The 22,953-nt window shown below is 34.2% G+C and overlaps 4 protein-coding genes across 6 annotated transcripts; 3 read left to right on the forward strand and 1 right to left on the reverse strand.

Moving 5' to 3' along the window:
* The first annotated feature begins 2,976 nt into the window (after window positions 1-2,976).
* On the forward strand, window positions 2,977-4,471 carry LOC125060612 (transcription initiation factor TFIID subunit 9). The gene is made up of 3 exons (XM_047665562.1): window positions 2,977-3,484; window positions 3,611-3,824; window positions 4,250-4,471. Exons 1-3 carry the CDS (start codon window positions 3,117-3,119, stop codon window positions 4,367-4,369), a joined length of 702 nt encoding a protein of 233 aa, XP_047521518.1. The 5' UTR covers window positions 2,977-3,116; the 3' UTR covers window positions 4,370-4,471.
* A 136-nt stretch (window positions 4,472-4,607) lies between these two features.
* Window positions 4,608-6,397, reverse strand: LOC125060610 (hydroxyacyl-coenzyme A dehydrogenase, mitochondrial-like). The gene is made up of 5 exons (XM_047665559.1): window positions 6,142-6,397; window positions 5,677-5,952; window positions 5,449-5,534; window positions 5,137-5,351; window positions 4,608-5,026 (listed from the first exon to the last, which is right to left on the reverse strand). The coding sequence occupies exons 1-5, from the start codon at window positions 6,253-6,255 to the stop codon at window positions 4,785-4,787; spliced, it is 933 nt and encodes a 310-aa protein (XP_047521515.1). The 5' UTR covers window positions 6,256-6,397; the 3' UTR covers window positions 4,608-4,784.
* Window positions 6,398-7,598: 1,201 nt separating this feature from the next.
* LOC125060608 (inositol polyphosphate multikinase) lies at window positions 7,599-22,502 on the forward strand. 2 transcript variants are annotated; one of them, XM_047665557.1, is made up of 7 exons: window positions 7,599-8,150; window positions 16,516-16,590; window positions 17,953-18,088; window positions 18,584-18,829; window positions 19,188-19,376; window positions 21,411-21,606; window positions 21,685-22,502. In XM_047665557.1, exons 2-7 carry the CDS (start codon window positions 16,528-16,530, stop codon window positions 22,151-22,153), a joined length of 1,299 nt encoding a protein of 432 aa, XP_047521513.1. In that variant the 5' UTR covers window positions 7,599-8,150; window positions 16,516-16,527; the 3' UTR covers window positions 22,154-22,502. The 2 variants fall into 2 exon arrangements, with proteins under 2 accessions (XP_047521513.1, XP_047521514.1); XM_047665558.1 differs by lacking the exon at window positions 7,599-8,150 and adding an exon at window positions 14,842-15,149.
* On the forward strand, window positions 8,277-14,596 carry LOC125060611 (probable 3-hydroxyacyl-CoA dehydrogenase B0272.3). Of its 2 annotated transcripts, none has more exons than XM_047665561.1 (5): window positions 8,277-8,482; window positions 8,656-8,928; window positions 9,016-9,101; window positions 9,313-9,527; window positions 14,301-14,596. In XM_047665561.1, the coding sequence occupies exons 1-5, from the start codon at window positions 8,372-8,374 to the stop codon at window positions 14,528-14,530; spliced, it is 915 nt and encodes a 304-aa protein (XP_047521517.1). In that variant the 5' UTR covers window positions 8,277-8,371; the 3' UTR covers window positions 14,531-14,596. The 2 variants fall into 2 exon arrangements, with proteins under 2 accessions (XP_047521517.1, XP_047521516.1); XM_047665560.1 differs by lacking the exon at window positions 14,301-14,596 and adding an exon at window positions 11,100-11,441.
* Window positions 22,503-22,953: the final 451 nt, after the last annotated feature.

A 22,953-nucleotide genomic window follows, 5' to 3' on the forward strand; every position in this document is an offset into this window, starting at 1 on the left:
GCCAATTTGTATGAAAAGTATAAATTCTAAATAAATGTATCTCATGAACCGTAAGTTTCCGTGACCTACAAAAAAATATGGGTATTTAAATCGATGGTCCATATTTGAAAGTTTATCCTGGTCGTTTGCCTCATGTCCCATAAAAAAAAAGTTCATCCATGGCGCCAAAAACTACCACAATTTCACAAAAACAAATCTAATTATAAATTACTGAATTTAAAATTAATTTAACACGGCTTTCGAATAAAATTTATATCAATTTCAAACTGCGCGACACTCTATAAATAATTAAATCTGTAATTTCTGTTTACAGAATTTCCAACAATAGGTTACACCTATTAGGGGGCGTCCATATTACGTGAGGTGTTTAAGGGGGGGAGGGGGTCGAGTCAAATCTCATTTAATCTTACGTTGGAGAGAGGGGGGTGTCGGCAAATATCACGCAATTTTTTTTCTGATTGAAATTTTTTTTTAGGAAAACGGTTGACCCTAAAGGCCATCTCTGCAACTTCCCGCTAACTCCAAACCTAAACGCTCAACATTTCACTTATTTTGTTTTAGTCGTAAATAAAAGCACGAAGCAAATTTTTTTCTTTTTACAATAACAATCCAACGCGTTTACGTAAGAAACCCACATTTTGAAAAATCTCACGTGAGATTGGAGGTTGGGGGAGGGGGTTAAATAAAATCTCACGCCATCTCACCAGGGGGGGAGGGAGGTACAGAAAATTAAAAAAAACATTTCACGTAATTTATGGACGCCCCTTTTTATTATTTAGAAAAAATAAAATTGTCGAGAATCTTTTTTTTTGGAGATTTCATGGCCAGAACAGATATTACGAATTTGTATCCAATATCCATAGCGACAATCGACCTTTAAGTTGCTTCGTTTGAATGTAAGAGAAAGCTGTTGCACTGCCAATTACACAAGTATTTAGTTTCATTCTGTTGGATACCCAGTCACTGTGGTATCTCTGGAAATATAAAAGCTGACAGTTTGGCTAACAGTGCTACTGAGACCGGTGACGTATACCCGTACAAGAATTTTGGCCATAATCTTACTGCTTTGCCCGGCTCCACGAATCGTCGGAGGTCGTTTCTTGTATGCTATACAGTCTTCCGTTCCCAGGAAGCCATGGTTTGCCAAATTGTCGTTTGGTAAAACCACCACTTCTACTATAATCCGTATGCGTCTGGGACATAACAGCCTTCCAGTTCATTTGCACAAACTTGGTATCGTAACTAGTACCGCCTGTGAGTGTGGCGAGAGCTATTCTGACCTAAATCATGTTTTCTTTTCTTGTCCTAAATATGACCATTCTTCCTTATACACTTCTTTAGTATCTCTCTCTGTTCCCCTTCCTACCAATATTTCTTTACTTCTTCGAGATTTAAATCCCCTTGTATATAGTATTATAAGAAATATATATATTCGGTTATTTACACAAATACAGTATTTACAATTTACTTAACCTATAAAGTAATAATAAAAATAAGTAAAAATAAATAAAATTAAAATTAAAACAAATTTAAACAGTTTGGTCCCTGTGGCAGTGTACCTTTAACGCTGGCAGCATTTCCTCGCTGTATTGCAAGACTTATTCTTTGAGCCAGGAAAGTGCCAGCTCTGCGGTCACCGGTACTATCTACCAGGCGCCAACTTAAATCTAATCTAATAAGCGCCTGTGCACTTGAACCCCACGGCCCAAGAGTCTCTACTCCAAAGGGAACAAAATTGAAGTTGGAGGAAAGACTCTTATATTTGTGCCGTTTGTTATTTTCTGCCTGCTCTGCGGCCGCGCCAGCTTTTTGGCTTGTCCGAAGGAGATGAGACGGGGCAAAGGTGTCTACACAGGTAGCATCCCATACTAAAGCCCGTCCCATTTTCCAAGGATTCAAAGACATTCCATCTGGCCGCTTGCCATCGTCTCTTGCGATGCCTGTTGGCTCCAAAATTGCTGGAACATTGACGGAGGCAAGAGAGCGGCGTATAATGTCGTTTAGCGCGGCATGGCGAGAAAAACGACCTGCACTCTTTTGGCAGTGTAGGCCATGGTGTCCAAGGCTACTTACTTCAAAACCACAGGGACACTTATGGGGAGTACATATGAGTACTCCTAAGCGGAGGCTGATGGCAATTCGAAGTGATTCAGTGTCTAAAAGGGTGCCAGTGTTTGGCGAAGGATAAGCATTAAGCCAATGTCCAGCTTCCCTAGACCTCACAGCCATCAACCTTGCACGATCTGTTATCGGAATGTGGCCTAATAACTTTAATTTATTGTAAATAATAACATTAAACTTTTTTTTTTTTGATTTATTTTTCCCCTTATGTAACTATTTTGATTTTGTTGTAAATTTAATGCGTTTTCAATCATCTATGTTATGTTGCGATTAGTTTCCTTCGTTTTTTATTATTCATTAACTGTAAATAATTAAAACAGCGACTTATAAAAATCTTATACCTACTTGACGCTGGCTAATGCACAATCCGTGCCAGAGCCATAAAGGAAAAAATAAGTTGCTTCGTAGTTCGTAGTCTGTGATAAGTTGTAAACAATTGTACACAGTCAGTGAAGCTGACTTGGGGATTCCTTCCCTAAATTTAGGGGGAATCGAGATATCCAGGGGGATTTTTAAGTGATATATTTTTTTAATTTCTTTATAAAACGCACTATTCCATACAATTTATACGAAGCCACGAACCAAACGAACAAACTACATAAATGAAATAAACTCCAAGCATGGCTATAACTGAAATATCAAAGAGCTATCGAAATAACAGCAATTTTTCACTATGTACTTGAATTTATTTCATTCATATTTTAAATTACCTCTCAAACCGCACTCGGTGCAACCAAAACTTTAGGGTATTTTATCGATTTTTACGGGTACTTGAAGTTGGTCTTGGGGGAACATTCTGTAGGAGTTGGCATTAATTTCATTTGTCAGTTGTCATATTGTATTTTGATTTTTGTTGACATTCGACATTAGCATAAAAATTAAAAAGTAAAGACTGCAGTATTAAATTATATATTTGTTTATTATTAATAGTTTTATTTTTTCAACGCTTGAAAGAAAGTTATTGAAGTATTTTGTTTAGCTCATATTTTCTTAAAATGTCGGAGAAGGATAAAGCGAAAGGGAATACCCAAACAAAACACATTCCAAAAGATGCCCATGTAATAATGTCTATTATGAAAGAAGTGGGCATCACGGACTATGAACCCCGTGTTGTAAACCAGTTGCTAGAATTTACCTATAGATACGTTACATCTGTGTTAGATGACGCTCGTGTATTCGCGAATCACGCGAAGAAGAAAACAATAGACCTTGATGATGTCAGGTTAGCGGTGCAGATGCAGTTAGATAAATCATTTACAAGCCCTCCACCAAGGGAAGTCCTACTAGAATTGGCTAGAGTAAAAAATGTGAATCCACTTCCTTTGATTAAACCACACTGTGGGCTAAGATTACCACCTGATCGGTAAGAATAATATATTGCTGTTCCATTTTTAATATTATACGTAAGTCACTGATAACAATTAGTGTAATATGTAAATTATATTCTCACAAAGTGAAACACAATATGCATGTCTGTGTTATTTTACAGTTACTGTCTCTCCGCATGTAACTATCGCTTGAAATCTGTTCAATCAAAGAAAGCGGCATCAAAACCAGTTGTCTCTGCTCCAATCAAAACAATCACATCATCAAAGTCAAGCAGTCAAAATGTTGTTATGAAGAGATCTCAAGGACCTATTAATGTTAGTTCTAAAGGAAATGTGGCCCCTAAGCCTGTTCTTAAATTCACTTCTGGAAGTAAGGTAAATAATCATTTTTCATTAATGTTTTTTATTTTAATAGTTAATATCATGAAGTAAAGTACCCTTATAATTTTGTTCCATCTAGACATAGACATATTATAACATTTATTACTAACAATAATCAAAGAAATAGAAATAAAAAAAATCTCTAGTGTTATCATACTTTTATATTATACTAGCAAACTCGGCGAACTCCGTTTCGCCACCAGATGGCTTCGTTTTATGTAACATTTCGTTTGGTGATCCCGCTTTTCTGTTGAAATTTTTCCTGAATTTTCTTTGCTATAAACCTCACGGAGCCCGAGACCTTTCCAACGAATGCAAAACCGTGGAAATCGGTTCGTGCGTTCTGGAGTTATAGCGTCAGGAAGGAAAACCCGACTTATTTTTATATAGTAGATTATATTAATTATTTGTCATAACAGGTTGTTGCAAAACCGGCAGTGCGGGTGACATCAGGCCCTCCACAACAAAATCCAGTTAAAATGGAGATAGATGAAGTCTCCCACAAAAGGAAAAGGGATGATGATGACTATGACATGTAACATTTAATTTTTAAGGTGAATTCATAAGTTCTATTTGTAATTTTTAGTAAATAAATAAGTTCATTAATGTAAAATGATAAGTTTTTGTATCTGACTGCTATGGTACGCACAACGGACCAACCTCGAGTCTAATTGCGGAGAAAGGAGTCCTTCAACCCTATCTGACTGCTATGAAAAATAAACTGCCGTAAATCTTACAAGTGGGAAAAATAATTTATGAACTATTAAAAAGCATCAATCAATATAATACAAAAATATATTTCTTAACTAAAACTTAAATTTTCATGTAGACTTATAGGTTATTAAAAAACAGTAAATATAAACACTGTAAATGAAAAAATGTTATAAAAATATAGGCTAAAAATACTTTTTAAAATTCTTGTGATTTTTGTATTACAATTCAAAGATATTATGTTTATTTCTTTTCATACTTATAGAATCCCTCACCACTCTTAACACCGAGCTTTCCTTCACCAACTAATTTATTAAGGGTAGGAATAGGACGGAATAGTGGTTGATCAGGGTATTTCTTGGACCACCCATCAAGTATGAACTTGGTTGTATCAAGTCCAACATAGTCTGCTAATTCCATGGGGCCCATTGGGTATGCTGCACCCAGTTTCATTGCTATGTCAATGTCTCGTGCAGAAGCATCACCTGAATAGATAAAAAAACAATTTGTCATGAAATTAATGAGAATTTTTAATGAGGATTTTCAAAAATCATTTTTTTATGGTAACAATTTCCTTGTAGCAATTTGCACCAACCTCTTTCTAACAACCTTATGGCCTCAGCAATGTAGGGAACTAGCAGTCTGTTCACAATAAAGCCGGGTGTGTCCTTACACGACACACAAGTCTTGCCAACAGACTTGCCCCATTCCATCATAGTACTGAAGGTGATGTCTGTTGTGTCCATACCACGCACTACTTCTAGGAGACGCATTATGGGCACAGGGTTAAAAAAATGAAGACCACCAAACCTATAAAGTTTATCGAATTAGTATATACTTAAAGAATGTAATATTGAAGGTAACTTAGGTGTTTTAACTACTATAACATAAATTTTATTTCACTTACTTATCTTTCCTCTTTACAACAGATGCAATTTCATTAATAGAAAGTGATGATGTGTTTGAAGCAAATATTGTGTGGGCAGGTGCTGCCTGTAAGTACATCAAAATGATAAATAAAACTTAACCTTAAATTAAAGTGTGTATCAACTGCATCATTTTCCGTATCAACGGAACAACACAGACTGATTTCTAACTTATTTTGAATTTGTTTTAATGGTAATTATATACATACATTATCAAGTTTTTGAAAGAGGGAATGTTTAACTTCAAGGTTTTCAACAATTGCTTCAATAACTAAATCAGTTTCTTTAACAGCACTGACTAGATCTGTAGATGTCTTAATGCGAGCAATAGCCTCTTTTGCAAATTTTTCAGCTTCCTGAGGGTTGTCTTTGTGAATCTTTTTAGAAATTTTGTTTAAGCTGTTACTGATGGATTTCTGTGATTTTGCAAGAACATCAGAATTCACATCCACTAATGTTACATCTTGTCCAGCCTGAGCAGTCACCTGTAATTAAATTTTGCATTGGTTTTTATCTGGGCCTGTAGATACAAGCTCGAAAAACAAAGATAAGAAGGCAACTGTTCTATATTCAGTGAGACCACATAAATTGCAATAAGGTTATAGACCTACAATAGGTTCAATGTATAAACCTTCTTACAATTTTAAATTATACTATATATGTATATTATATACCTGTGCAATTCCAGATCCCATAAGACCACCTCCAATAATAGTTACATTTTTTATGGCACTTTGGACTGTGGAGGAACTTGAAAACTTTCTACTAATTATTCCAAATTGAATCATTGCGTATTATTAGTATATTTATTTATTAGCAAAAAAAGTCACCGTAAGTAATATTGTTTGCTGTTAATGATATCAATAATCAAAGTAAAGAATGATTCCAAAGTTCAAATTTGTGCAAAGTGGCAAGTGTTGCCAACTCTAATCTCCAACATATTACTGAATACTAATCTCAGATTAGTAATCTGTGCACACTGAACTTAAAACTTGTAAAGTGCCCAACGTATTTACTATTATGAAGTTTAATAATTATGTTTAGCAGAAATGACTTGAGCTTGGTTCCAACCAAGCTCAAATACAAATGAGCCATTAGGCTCTGTAATTTTGAAGTTCATGTCCGTATCAATAAAATATTGTTCTATTATGATTATTATACTACTGTTATATGTTATATAATGATTATTTCATTCACAAAATTGTTTTCTTAACATAGTATCTAAACAAAAGATCCGCGAAGACAATAGAGTTTCCGATGCCGGTGGCGCCTGGTTTTGTGATTCCACGTGCAGTGGTTTATGCGGCTCGCCGCTCGAGTTTTATTTGTGGTTGTTTCTAGGACAGTGTTGCCAACTCGGATTTTGAAAATTACGTAGGTCAGATTAAACAATTACGTAGATTTAGCAAAAATTGTATAGGAAAAGTTCGTAGATCTACGTACTTTTTTTTATGAGTGAAATGAAGAGGGTAGGGTTGGTAAAACTGAATAAAAAGAGTGTTATTTTTTTGAAATGGAAAAAAAAAAAAATATATTCATTATTATTTTCTGGTAAATTAAATTTGTACATGTTTTTATTAAAAAGTTTAATATGATCTTGCGTTGGCCCAGGATTACTTTTCAGATCACTTTTTGTAAAATGTAACCCTGTGAGGGTTTCAGTAGACTGAGGTCCGTTTCTGATGTTAGTTTTCATCAAGTTTATTAAAGAAAAACGTCGTTCAACATTTGCGCTACTATGAGGTAATGTTAATAACTTTTGTGTAAATTGGGCTAGGAGGGGAAACTGCTGAGTTGCATCTCATTTTTTTTATTTTGGCAATATGACGCCAAAAGTCATCTGCTTTGAATATCTGATCCTCTTGAAATGGTAGATTTGTGTTTCTTAAAGTTCTCCATTCCCGGTCTGATTGTTTTTAACTTTTTTTTTTCGAAAGTAATAGATATTATGCCTATTCAGCCTAATGAATTTGGATATTGTGCAAAATTTTCAATTTGATTAAAAATACGTAGATTCTGTGACTGAAGTTCGTAGGTTTTCAGAAAAGGCCTAAAATACGTAGATCTACGTAAAAAGACGTAGAGTTGGCAACGCTGTTCTAGGAACCCGGTGCCTGCATCTCGGCTACAGTATACTACTATCGTACCCAGTTTATACAACTTGTAGTTATCCTGGTCGATACGATAATTTGGATCCATAATAATCAATACACGGCCCTGGTACGATAGCTGCCAACGTTCAAGTTGTGAACTCTGAATCCAATCTATTTCAATCCGCTCACCGCTGTTTGTTTGGCACAAGTCACAATTCACAACAAACAATTCCTCGGAACAAATATTAACCGATCACTGCGACAGGCACAATCTATCTATCTTTTGCCTTTATCTTTCTCGGAGATATTCAAATGTGTATAATATTCTTTCGCACTCTAGAAGTCTAGAATCATATCCTTTTATCTATAGGTAGCACCTAAATAACGTAAATTAAATATTTGTTAAATCTGTTCAGATGATTTGTATAAAAGTTTTGCATGGCAACCTCAAAGTTGTTTATTAATATTATATTTTGTAAATAACAACGAAAGCTTTGATTATTTTTATGAATGAGTTATGAGTTGAGTATGAGGTGAAATAAGAAATTGTGAATATCTAATATTTTTGTGATATTTTGTAATAATGGCGGGTAGGTACAACCACATCTATATTTAAAATGTTTTATTCTTGATTGCAAACCTGTTTGTTACCTTATTATCGTTTATTTAAATTATCAGTGTGATACAGGTAACTGATAACGGAATAGTGTAATAGTTCGGCGGGGCCACCGTTTTTTCTCTCAAGTCTCACTTGTTGGTTATCGCGTCATATTAAGGTAGGCGTTTAAAGGGTAAACACGTTGTTAGTAAAATGAACAAATTAATTGGCTTCACTAGGAGTTTTTCCAGTTCCAATTCATTAAATGCCATTAAAACGGTTACGGTTATTGGTGCAGGGCTCATGGGAAGTGGGATTGCCCAGGTATGTTTTATTTTATATTAATTAATCTAAATATGTAGTTATATAAATTTCTCGGTATGCGACCTACTATACCCTACCAATAAACTTTCTTAGATAGTATATAATTTACTTTTTGATATTTTGTGCTGTTTTATATATATCTTATCTGTAAAGAATGAATAAAGTTTTCTTAGATTTCAGCTCAGGCAGGACAAAATGTAACAATAGTAGATTTAAATTCGGAAACCTTACAAAAAGCCCTTAAATCAATTGAAAATAATTTGACAAGAGTTGCCAAGAAAGTTCATAAGGATGATGTGGCTAAAATTGACAGTTTTGTGAAGGATTCCCTAGCTAGAATTAAAACATCCATTAAGATTGAAGATGGAGTAAACTCTGATTTGATTATTGAAGCTGTAGTAGAACAATTGGATGTGAAACAACAGCTTTTTAATAAATTAGATGAGGTAAGATATTTTAAATCAATATTTATTGAAGAAAATTATAACCCACACACACAAAAAATATATATTATTCTTTTATTACTATTTCAGCTAGCTCCACAGCATACAATCTTGACAAGTAATACATCATCAATTCCTATCAATGCAATTGGTTCTGGAATTAAAAGGAAGGATAGGTAGGTTTCTGCCGTATTCTCATGTATTTCAATACACTTTTTTTTATATTTATTTATAAGTAATCTTACAGCTAACATACATATTATAAAACAAAACACTTAGACAGTGCAGAAAGCCAAAACAGATTACATAGATAAACAATATATACGAAACAGAAAACAAACACTTTAGTCCCTTATTTTGGTTTAACTACATCTTTAAAATATCTAGACTTGGCGGCCTTCATTTCTTCAACCCTGTGCCAGTTATGCGTCTCATTGAGGTGATCAAAGGTGACGACATGTCAGAAGAAACTCACCAAACCTTAATGGAATGGGGCAAGTCTGTGGGCAAGACTTGTATCACCTGTAAAGATAGACCTGGATTTGTGGTTAACAGATTATTAGGACCCTACAGTGCCGAGGCTTTAAGAATGTATGAAAGAGGTAAGTAAAACCTTTGCTACAAAAATAAATGAGAAATTCTAGTTATCTGCATGCATGCATGTATGCATGGTTTTGAAATAATGGTCTGTGGGATATTTTAAAGGTAAATTGAATCATTTTTGGATAAATATGTAATACTTTTTTTTTCTTTTTTTTATATATTCACAATGAAATTTTCCTAAAGTCCTTCAATTTAATAAACCAAACATAGTTTTGAAGTCGACCTTATAATATTGCAAAACTCATTAAATTATACATTATATAACTATTATCATTAATATTCTTATTTGAAAAGAGTGTATTACTTAATTAGAATTTTGTAATTTATTTCAATTCTAGTTTTTTTGCATTCAAGTAAATTTTATATGAAGATTATGTTCATGAGTCAACTTGTTGCTTAATATTCTGCTTTGGGTTTACCTGCCAACCATACACAGTTATTAATAAATTTTTCTTTATTGGTACATTATAAACCCAAATTTCAAACCTTAAGAATGGTGCACTCGTGTACAAAAAAACTATGCTAGAAGTGAATGCTCTTTTTAGCTTCTGATTTAATTCTGGGGATTTAAGTCACCATATTAATAGTATTTTCTGGGTTTGGGTTCTTGGATAAATTAAATATGTATTAATGCTTTGTGTTCTTAAAATGTAACAGAGAGGTAAGTGCTTTATTATCAAATATTTTTGTTAGCTCGTAAAGATTAAAACATTGTTTTCAATCCTTTTATAAACTAAAGCATTTCAATCAATTAATATGTTATTTATTTCTAAAACCTATTAAAAATTTATCACTCCTTAAAATCTTAAAAAGAAAATTTTGTAATGCTATTTGATATTATCATGTGTATGTCAGTTTCATGAACTTGCGTCACACAAGTTACTGATTAAATTAGATTCAAATGGATGAATATATACATTTGCTTGTATTATAACGGATAAAGAAAAATGACAGTGTTTGGCCGGAGGGTGGCCTTCATATCATTCTTTCCCTTTTTAAACAATAATAATCAGTGGCGCTACAACCTCTTTAGGTCTGGGCCTCAGATTTCTGAATCAGTTTCATGATCGTTTTTCAATCTATTACGCAAGTAGGTGATCAACATCCAGTGCCTGACACACGCCGTCCACTTTTTGGGTCGGTTTCCTCACGATGTTTTCCTTCACGGTTCGAGCGAATGTTAAATGCGCACATAGAAAGAAAGTCCATTGGTGCACCGCCGGGGATCGAACCTACGACCTCAGGGATGAGAGTCGCACGCTGAAGCCGGCCAACACTGCTCACTCCCTTTATAAACAATGTTTATTAAAACAATTTGATTATCGACCTACTGCAACGATTATAATCATAATATATTAAACAAATATTTCTTTAGCAAATTATGTTGATATTCTTTGGACTTAATATTCGTATGAATACCAAATAGAGGCATCTAAAATATTTTTATTCACCCATAAGAAGTCGTACATTATTGTTTGATATACGTCAAAATCTAAATGTATTTATTGCTATTGGTAACTATGTAATATTATTAAAAAATATGCTTTTAATTGACTAATCATTGTTATCAGGTGACGCCACGATGGAAGATATAGACATTGGCATGAAGCTTGGTGCAGGTTACCCGATGGGACCTTTTGAATTGTGCGACTACACGGGACTGGATACCAACAAACACGTCATGAGTGTCCTTTACGAGATGACCAAGGAGGAAGTCTTCAGACCCGTTGCACTGTTGGACCAAAAGGTGGCTGAAGGAAAGCTTGGCGTCAAGTCCGGAGAGGGATTTTATAAATATAAAAAATAATTTCGTATTATGTTGGTAAACGGATAAAGGGTATCTATAAGTGAATGCATTTTGTTAAATATATATATTTTTTATGAATTTTATATTAAAGTCTTATTCTACTTTTTATGATTTTTAATATAATTCTGAATTCACCTAATATTTGGAAAGATAAAAATGTTTATCTCGTATATAATATTTTATCAAATATCCATTGGGAACAAGATAAGGTATAAGTGCCTTGAAGTTTAATGTTTTTGTAAAAACAATTATTTGTTTTACTTTGGAGAAAGTAAACGCTTATGATGCTTATTGTATTGTAATCCTATTGAACAAATGGAATAATATTGTTATAATTAAACAGTTTTGCTAATTATTAGTTAAGTTTCACGCAATAATTGTCTCGGAAGCATATAAAATCTTATGAATTATCTAAATATAAATAAAGTAGGTAGGTATCTAACATTATTATAATTAACTAATTATTTACATTAGCGGGCAGTTTAAATCGACAAAATAAATATCTATACATATTAAATGGTATTGAAAAATGCGCTCAAACATTATATATAACTACCTTACATATGAAATTGGCGTTTTGTATCTATGGGCCGAAACACATAAGCGCGTTGCGGCGCCGCGCCGCTGAAATCGGCAGTGCGCTATAGCGGTGCGGCGCCGCAACGCACGACGTGAATTCCAGCGTTATGACGTCAGTTTATGCGTAGCGGAAGGAGATATTGAGAATGAAATAACGGCATTGCCTCGTTATAAAAGTCAACCACGAAAACGAAAGGCAGATGATAAGGATGATATTGAAGAAGATTTATTGGCAATATTAAAAACACCGGAGAATAGACATTTGCATTTTTTCAAGGGGATTTTACCATCTCTACAATCGTTAAATGAGAATCAAACATTGATATTTCAAAGTCGGGTGCTTCAAATATTAACCGACATTCTTCAACCTTCAATTCATCAAAATCACACATCACATCACGGCTATAATCAAGAATATCAGCATCAGGGTTACAATCAAGGATATTCAACTATGAGATACGATAATACGGTTCAGAGTGGCTACCACACTTCTACTCCTGGAAGTTCGATTACTGAACAGAGGACTACCTCATCATCAAACCAACAACGTCCAATAAATTCACCATTTTTACTGGACGAAACGTCAGCTACTTCCTATGTTTCACAAGATGAGGAGTTTGATTTTTCTTAAATTGATCATTACATTTTTTAAGGCCTATTAAAGTATTCTTAAAGTAAGAAAATTGTATAATGCAAAAAGCTTAATTTGATTCTGTCTTGTTTCATTTGAACCTGGCTTTGTACCACTAGGTACCCCCAAACCATGAACACTAGTGATGCAAAATTTTTATCGACACCCCGCTAGTACCACAGGTGTATAAAGCCAGGGGTACAAATAAAACTAAACATTTGATTCCGAGTGCCATAAACATCAATAAAAAAAAATAAGAAACCTATTTGTTTTACCTTAAAGTTAAGCCCAGCATTTCCAAAGCAGTAACTGGTTTTCTTCCTTTATTTTTTTTCTTCTGTATATATTTTGATAACTCGCTTAATAGCTCTTCAAATGATGATATACTCATTCTAAAGTAGGCAACAAATTTTTTTTCGTCTATCTTTAATGCTTCGTATTTTTTAGAAAAGAACTCGCCATTTGGATTCATACCCTTACTTAATGGATGTATCCAGTATCTTCTTTGCCGTATTTTTAAGATAGAATAATGTCTTCTTAATAACAAATAAGCAATAAGTTTATTACGATCCATCGCAGAGAGACGTCTATCCACACTCAAAAATCACGAGAAAATGGTTGCCCTACCATAATGCCCTGTTTCGCGACGCCGCAACGCGGCAACGCAACTGCCGATTTTGGCGTTGCGGCGCCGCAAAAATAAGCAGTTTGCGTTATGTGTTTCGGCCCTAAGGCAAGAACAAAAATATATTTAAAAAAATATAGAATATATTTAATTAATCAAAGTATTTAATTATCATTACTATCTATGCGCTTTTGCCAACTTATAGATTTGATCCCTTGACTAAAAACAACATTCGGACGGGATATAATAAAATCTTTGAAGGCGGTTTCGACTGCCCCATCAGAGTTGGATTTTTTTCTTTGCAAGAAGTATCCAAATTACGAAAAAAATGGTAATCTCTTGAAACAAGGTCCGGAGAGTATGGTGAATGTCTTAGAAATTCCAATTGAAGCTTCTCAAATTTGGTAGTAGTCTGTTGTGCAGTGTGTGGTCTAGCGCTGTCGTGAAGCAGCAGTGACCTAGAGCGATTGACCAGCCTTGATTGTTTAGCAGCTAGCTTTTCCATCATGGTTGCTGACAAAAGACATCTACCGTAATTGTCTGGCCAGATTTAAGAAAGTTTTAGTGAACGACCCCGGCACTAGTCCACTAAAAACTCACAAGTAACTTTTTCGGGGTCAATTTTCGCTTGAAAAAATTGAAACGGGAAAATGTAATGAATCATGGTTTTCGAAAAACAAATGCACAAGTAAACAGCTGTATATTAATTGAATTTGAAATTCCTAACCACAGAAGAGATATTTGAGGTCAAAGTGGTACGACAAAACGTCAATTTCATATTTAAGAACCTAATATTTATTAAACAACGCAAACTCTGCGTCTCTCAATCCTGAGGTTCCAACCCCGGCTGTGCACTACTGGACTTTCTGTCTATGTGCGCATTTAACATTCGCTCGAACGGTGAAAAAAAACCTCGGGAGGAAACCGGCTTGCCCAAAAAGTCGACGGCGTGTGTCAGGCACAGGAAGCTGTGACAGTGAAATAGATACAGAAATTTGAGGCCCAGACCTAAAAAGGTTGTAGCATAGGATTTGCATGAGGCACAGAAGGCTCCTACATATAAATTTCCCAGCAGATAATGATTTGTCATTTGTTATTACAATCATATTGTAGCATAAATTGTCTTTCAGGCGATGCGTCAGCTAAAGACATCGATGTAGCGATGAAATTAGGGGCCAAAATTCCTATGGGTCCACTAGAACTGGCTGATTTTACTGGTCTCGATACAAAACAGGCTATTTTAAATGTAATGCTACAGACTACTGGTGACCCCGTATTTAAACCTATTCCCTTGTTGGACAAGATGGTCAAAGAAGGGAAATATGGAAGAAAGACTGGGGAGGGTATTTATAATTATTAATTGAAACATTATTAATAAAACTTAAGACATTTTTAGTAAAATAAATACCTAAAATTGCACAATATGCAAATACTTATGTAATAAATTTTATGCCAAGTGGTTTTTTCTAATTAATATATTATTAAAGGTTATTCACAATCACTTTTATTTTATTTGTATTAAACTGAAAGGTACTTTTAAGCCGTCATCACAATTTGAAAGACAGACAAAATATTTTTTTAAGTTAAAATAGTGCAATTAGTAATTTACTTTATATAAATAAGGTTAAACGAAACGTAATTTTAACTAAAGCAAATGAATACCCAATGCGATTTTATTGCGTCTATACTTAAAGAATTATCCACTTTCATGTTAATAACACTTTAGTTAGAAATCGTTTTGAAACTAAATTTTTATACTCGACTATGAGAATAAAATAAAAAATTCCCCTTGAAACTGCTAAGCAAATAATATTATAGATAAAACATGAAATTCCATGAAGACATTGTCGTAAATGCGAATATGGTATTATAAAACCGATATCTATTGATTTCCGAGTTGATAAGATTGTGATTCTCACGAGGAATCTCAAGTCAGTTGAATTTTAAAGTCGCGATTTGAGTGTTTTTATTTTGAAAAGGTATTTACAGGTGTTTTTAGCCAAAATTTAGATAAATTCATCAGTGTTTAAACTAGTGATTTATAAATTTACACTATAGTCAGTACTATAAACATTGTACTGCGCAAACTCAGCTAAAACAGCCAGACTGAATAAAGAGATATTTCTGACGATTTTTCATAATTACCGGAAGATATATCTCAGCTTCGGTAGGTGATAGTCATGTAAATATGACTATAATGTAAATAAATAGTATAAATAATCAAATCTAACAATACATAAGAGTTAAGAGTGCAAAATAATACTATGATAGCCATTAAGATAAATACTAAGAGTAAGTGCCTTCTGTGTTTTATGCAGGTTTGAAATGTGTTTGGCTTTTATAAATTTGCTATAGGTCGAGCGCCCTAGGCATACGCCTATAGCAAATTTCTAAAACTTCCATATAGAAGTACTTATATTGTATTTATTTCAACTGTAAGCCATTGTGGTATAGCTTTGAATACCGTTAAAAGTTTTTGTTTTTACGTTGGGTTCGCTTAATAGCATATAATAAAATTAATAAATCGTTTTACATCGTAGGTATCATTACAACACACAATTTCAAACTTAATTGATATGGGACCAAACGGGTTATTTAGCAAATAAACCAAAATCAATATATTCATAAAATATGATTGAAAATATAATGCGACAATCAAAAGTTAAGAAAAATTGTTAAAGAATTACACCGTACGCATCTTTAGTTATTTGTGCAAATTTAAGTTGAGAAAAAGAAACGGCTCAAATCTCTTTGGAGTAGACTCTTGGGCTGTGGGGTTCAAATGCACAGGCGCTAATTACAGACTTAAGTTGGCACCTGGTACGAGTAGGTAGTACCGGTGACCCCAGAGCAGGTACTTGCTTCGCTCAACGTATAAGTATCGCAATACAGCGAAGAAATGCTGCTAGCGTTAGAGGTACACTGCACAGGGACGAAACTTTTTAAATTTGTTTTAATTTTCTATTTATTATTATTATTACTATGTAGGTTAAGAACATAGAAAATACTATATATTTCTGTTTTGCAAACAATAAACTAAAAGAAAAAGTATAATATTTTTATATGGGTTTTATGTAATTATATATATATATATATATATATATATATAAGTATTTTATGAACCGCATAAATATTATCCTTGTTTCTTAGTCATAAGGTAGGTCATCAGTAATCTACCATGTCATGTTGTGACGTTTTGGTCAATTTTATGCAAATATTTCCTTTCATCAGTCAGTTATTTGTGATCTCCAATGAGCACAGCGTTGTATAATTAAATTTGTAAATGAGGGTAGTTACCTAAAGCGCTATTGCCACTGTAAATATTTTCCAATTGTATTGTTAAAGGTTGCCGGATAAATGAGTGATGTTCCGCGAAAGACTAAAGAAAGAAAACCTCGCCGCCAGAGGTCCATCTATCAGGTTGGTACATTATTATTACTTATGTACGTTTTACTGTGCACAAACAATACTTACCTTACTTAAGTAATAATTATAACTATTTAAAAACTTACAGTTGATAACATACGTTTATATAGCTTTTGATTTAGTCCAGAGAAAACTGGTGTAACTTAATTTGTTGCGTAAATTGTTGTATTTTTGTTATCCTTACATATCCTATATGTAAACTCAAAGTGACACTCAAAATAACTTTATTCATATAGGTAAACTAGTACACGTATGAACGTCAGAAAAGACGTTAAGTTAATTCTAAATTTACAAAATGTATCAAGCTATTTAACAGATAGTCGTCTATTGATTTATAAGTCACAAAAAATAAAAACATATTAAAAATTCAGTCTTAAACAAAAAGCCACGTTATAATGGAACATAAGCTATGATATATGTACACTAAAATTCAAGAAGGTCAATCCCATCTAAATTGCTTATTTTTGTTGTTATTAACCTTGCAAGTGAACCTTGAAGTGTTGCTCACTTGCAAGCTTTTTTTTGTAAGTAGGCAACGAGTTATATATTATATCAGATGCTTATAGATAGTCGCTGACAAAGACGTCGCCACGGGCAGGTAGCTGAACTCTCCCTAAACAATCGAAACCCCCCTTGTTTAATATTTGTTTTTGTCAACCTTTATTGCTTATAACATTAGTAAGATATGGGTTCATGTAAGGCAGTGGTTGAACCGGCAACTCCTGGACAATAGGCCACATCTCACTTAACATCAGTTGAGATTGTGGCCACACGTCGTCGGTCCAGTTCTGTATAAAAAAAGTGCGTGCGTACAAAGTACACATGTCAGAAGTGAAACTTCTTTGGCAAACTAATTTTTAATTCTTGTCATATTCCTTAGAGGGAGGGAAAAAGGAAGATATGTTAGGAATGTAATTGTCATTAATATATTAAGTGTCGAAAATTAATACAAATTATAAATTTTATTTGTTTGATAATAATATACCTACTAATATTTAATAAATTCTCTTTACGAAATTTTAAAAATAGAATTTATATAAGGTAATTCGCCCTTCTCACTCTCTCTCCATCGCTCTCTCTCTTTTCTTCGACAAAATCGCTGCACATCTTCGTGACGTTTCCATAAAAAATTACTCCAAAGAAGTTTCACTTCAAAAAAGTTAACATGTTTCATTTATTGTACAGTCGAGACCATGTCAATCCAAGTCAGTCCGTTCCCAACCGCTTTCTACTTAACCTCAAACAACAATTATAATATGCATAAGTGTCCTTAGTAAATGGTTTGCGACAAATAATGTGTATCTTATATTCCATAATAAACATTTTTTTTTTAAATATCTTGTAACTGTATTCCAGGTCCATTATAGTCTCCCTGCTTGCACCGAGATGACAGCTAAGCCCCTATCGATGCCTTACGATTCCCTGGAAGTCCACAAATATGGTCGACAAGTCGCTGGTCACACCAGCACTGATGTTAGCACCAAGTACTTAGGTGTGTACCTACTATAAAAATATATATTAAATTAAATATACGTATATATTAATGGTATTTTTTTGTAATCTTTTGATGTTAGGTTTTCATCCTGTATGTAGGTTCAAGCCATTTATTAATATTTAAAATGAGATTGCCACGCATTATATGTTATACAAAGTAAGGAAAAAAAATAATTTAACCACATCACATAACATTCTTAACTTTTTAAGAAAACAGGTGTTACCAGTTGCGCTATAACTTTTTAAATCTGGGTCTTAGATATCAGTTTCATGATTATTTGTCAATCGAATAGGGAAGTAGGTGATCCGCCTCCCGTGCCTGACACACGCTGTCGGGTGGTTTTTGGGTCTAAAGCAAGCCGGTTTCCTCACGATGTTTTCCTTCACCGTTCGAGCTAATGTCTATTGGCGAACAGCCTGGATCGAACGACCTCGGGGATGAGAGCACAGCTCATAGGAGAGACACTGCTCAAGAAAACATAACTTTTTACAGGGCTTCTCCAATGCAACAACGGAACAATTCTAAAACCGATTCTCAAGGAATCACAAAAACGTGAAGTCGACTTCTACACAAAGTTGTTCTCATCGAACGAAAAAGATTTGGTTGAACTCAGGGAATTTGTGCCAAAATACTACGGATGCAAGAAATTCACTTACAATGGATTTGAACAGGAATATATTATTCTCGATGATCTCACGGAAAGGATGCTGGAGCCGTGCATCATGGATGTTAAGATTGGTAAGTTTTAAGCTCGGGTTTACTACATATACATAACACAGTAGCGATATTGTGTATATTATGTGTTTAATACTATATAAGTACTTTATTATATTTTATTTAATGTTTTACGACATTATCGTATTGGCATAGTCTGTAAGGATAATGTATGTATTTCTGTAATAATAAATAAATAAATAACAGCTAGTTGTTTCGAGTACTTCTCAGCAACTATTGTCAACGAGAGCTTTTGATAACAAAAAAATTTAGGTTATTTCAGTTTTCAATAATAAGATTTCCAGTAATAAAGAACATTAATGACGTCATCTAACCCTCGCGATCGATCGAAGAACTTTCGAAAACAAAGTTAATTTTGCAGGTAAACAAACGTGGGACCCCACAGCTTCAGAGGAGAAAATAGAAAGAGAGAAAAGCAAGTACAAGAAGTGCAAAGAAGAGTGGGGCTTCTGTATCCCAGGGTACCAGGTGTACAGGGTGGACAGCGGAGCCCTGCTCAAGTACGGGAAGGACTACGGGAAGAAACTGCATGGACACGTTGTCACTGCAGGTTAGACTTTGGTTTATTTATTAATTTAAGACTGCATTAATAGTTTAAAATAATTGGGAGCGTTTAAGTATTACGTCACGCAATTCTTGGAGATTATTGACAACATGTATTACTTCCATTTTTCGTAATTGTTTCTTGAAGTATATGGTATGGCGAATGGATAAAATATATGGTGGAGTTGAGTAGTTTATGTAGCCATTTTGAAAGGTCGATACACGATTTAAATAACTTCGCTCGATAGAAAAATAATCCAACATAGCCAATTTTTGACTCTTTGAATTCATTTTATGACGAAAATGTATTAGACCAGTGCCGATAATTTTTGAAACCAAAAAAAATTACAGTAGGATGAAACCCATTAGAAAAGCAGGAGAATATTATAAAAATTAAAGGAAAAATAAATTACGGGCGATCTGAGGTCGGGAAGGGGTAGGGGGGGAGTTTTAAGGGTAAAAAACGGTTTATCTCGATTTCCGGCAAAACTAAAAGTCCTATCGAAGAAAGTTAAATGGCAAAGTTGTAGGTAATAAAAAGATCTAAAACTTTTGTATTCACACATTTTTCACATAACCTCAAAATTTATGTGAAAAATTCAAATAACCAAGTTTTTGGTTTTTAATTTTTATCTTTTACAAAAATATTTTTTTTTAACGAAATTTGGTGAAAACTTACCTTTCTATGTCCCAAATACGCTGTAATTTATTTGATTAAAAATATTTATTTGTTCACCTTATTTTGAATTAATATCGAAAAAACACCCTAATTTTCAATCGAAAATTCTGACGTCAAAATTTCAGCTTTTTTCAAAAAGTTGGTGTGCTTTCAGTTCGTTGAAATCTCTACTTTCCTATGGTAAAAAAATATATATATATTACCATAGTAAATCTTCTCAGAATATGCAAAAAATCGTATGCAGTAACGCCCAGATCCGTCATCCCCTTCCCTACTTCTCTATGAATCTTCTTTAAATTATAATCAGATGCCTATTTATTACTATTTTAAGATAACTTATATATACCTGAGTGACCTAAAAAAAAATTTAGCCTTTAGATGGGCTAAAATTTTCGTATTTCATAGAGAAGTAAGGAAGGGGATGACAGGTCTGGGCGTTACTGCATACGATTTTTTGCGTTTTCTGAGAAGATTTACTATGGTAATATATATATATATTTTTACCATAGGAAAGTAGAGATTTCAACGAACTGAAAGCACACCAACTTTTTGAAAAAAGCTGAAATTTTGACGTCAGAATTTTCAATTGAAAATTAGGGTGTTTTTTCGATATTAATTCAAAATAAGGTGAACAAATAAATATTTTTAATCAAATAAATTACAGTGTATTTGGGACATAGAAAGGTAAGTTTTCACCAAATTTCGTTAAAAAAAAAATATTTTTGTTAAAGATAAAAATAAAAAACCAAAAACTTGGTTTTTTGAATTTTTCACATAAATTTTGAGGTTATGTGAAAAATGTGTGAATACAAAAGTTTTAGATCTTTTTATTACCTCCGACTTTGCCATTTAACTTTCTTCGATAGGACTTTTAGTTTTGCCGGAAATCGAGATAAACCGTTTTTTACCCTTAAAACTCCCCCCCCCCCTACCCCTTCCCGACCTCAGATCGACCGTAATTTATTTTTCCTTTCATTTTGATCATATTCCCCTCCTTTTCTAATGGGTTTCATCCTACTGTAATTTTTTTCACTTTTTATTTATTTTAAAGGCTATCTGCACTGGTCTATATATAGAACATGATTTTAAAATTTACACGATATATTTTATCGCAAACCAAGTAATCCATTTCAGAAAAAAATTGATAAAATTACATTAACTTAATGTTTTACATAATTGTTATTACGGGTCGGCGCGCCTCAGTGCTCCAGCTCTCCACTGCGCCCCGCGGTCCACCGCGAGAGACTGACACAGCAATTCGTGCTGGGATAGGGCCTGAAAGAAAATAAATGAACACGAAACACAAAGAAATCTGAGCAGGCTCGTGTTATTGATGAATAAAAAAAATGTTTCCTTTGATAGCCATCAAGAACTACTTGAACGGCCTGGGCGGTCGCCTCTGCCGCGCCTTGGTCTTGCAATTCCTGTCCCGTCTCTGGGCCTTGCAGAGATGGTGCTCGAGGCAGACCTCGTTGAGGCTCTACTCGACTTCCTTGTTGCTCGCATATGATGCCGCTAAACTCAGGAGTTGCTGCGGGGAAACTGCTACCTTTGACGCGTCAGTGTCTTTTAACTAATAAATAATTTTGACTGTAATTTGTAAACAAAATTAATATTAACATTTTTAATTTTACAGGAAAAAAGAGAAATGCCGCCCAGTGCCACCGACGCGTCGTAGGTCTATTCACTCTTTGCACAGTCCCCTCAGCGGATCCAACTTCAGCGGCCTGTTGTCCCCCACGGGGCCCGTATACAAAACGCTCAGTCCCACGCGCCTCACGATTCCTAAGCCTATGTCCCCTCCCCCGGTCACGTCTCCCTGGACCGAAGCCCTCGACAAGTTGAACCACAATCATTCCTTCGAACACAATTACGAAGAGAAGCTTAGCAAGATTAAAATGAACTATCGAGCCGTTCTCGACCAATTGAGTCAAGATTCCCCGACCCCCAACCTTTGGGGAACCGTCAAGGTCATAGACTTCGCCCACGCCTTCTTCGCAGAGGAAGACGAGAGAGCCGTAGACGACAACTTCAAGGAGGGCGTCGACAGTTTTGTGGGCATTTTTGAAGCCTTGCTGAGTGAAACGGACGATCAAGTGTTTTGAATAATACGAGATATTATTTTTGTATATTGTATTCAATGTATTATATAAATTTGTGGCACTTCCTGAAATACGTAATTAATGAGGTTTAAATTCATAAAAAAAAATATGTACCACAAATTTATTTGATCCTACTTTGACATAATAGAAACAATATAAATATGTGCCAAATACTTTAATAATTCATTATCATTAGACTTTATTAGAACTAAATGTATTTTTTTATTAGAATAATATATTCCTTCAACCCAAGAAATTCTATGTATGTATTATTCAAGAAATACAAAACTAATGTCAAATGTTTGTGATACTCTAATTTCTAATATTTTAGTTAAATATAATTTTAAATATATTTGTGTTTTCTTTAAAATATAACACATCCGCAATAATAGTTTTTTTTTTATTAAGACGAATTGGTTCTGAAATACTTCATTTCAGCAGTCCCGCTCGACATGAATGTCCAGAGAAGATAGAGCTTTGCGGACAACACGTTTCCAGAATATGATTTCCGGCATCATAGTATCTCTTCGCGAAATGGTGGGTGGTGACATCCCTTGGTCATCCAAAGTCGAGTTGTACGCGCAGAGCGATAAGCACCCGTCCCAATCTGCTGACCTATAGTGCTAAATACGGCGACAGCCCGCAAAGCGGGGCCGTGGAGGGCGCGTATCAGTAAAGGCAATTTTTATGTACACATTTTGCGATTAGGCGATACTCTTGTATTAGCGCTAAGGTTGACTCCCGTAGGGTAGATCTGATGCTTTAACGCTAACGTCCCGATTCAGAATCTGAGGCGTAGGGTT

This window comes from Pieris napi, chromosome 22 (genome assembly GCF_905475465.1).
Source record: "Pieris napi chromosome 22, ilPieNapi1.2, whole genome shotgun sequence".
In the NCBI taxonomy this organism is placed as follows: domain Eukaryota; kingdom Metazoa; phylum Arthropoda; class Insecta; order Lepidoptera; family Pieridae; genus Pieris; species Pieris napi.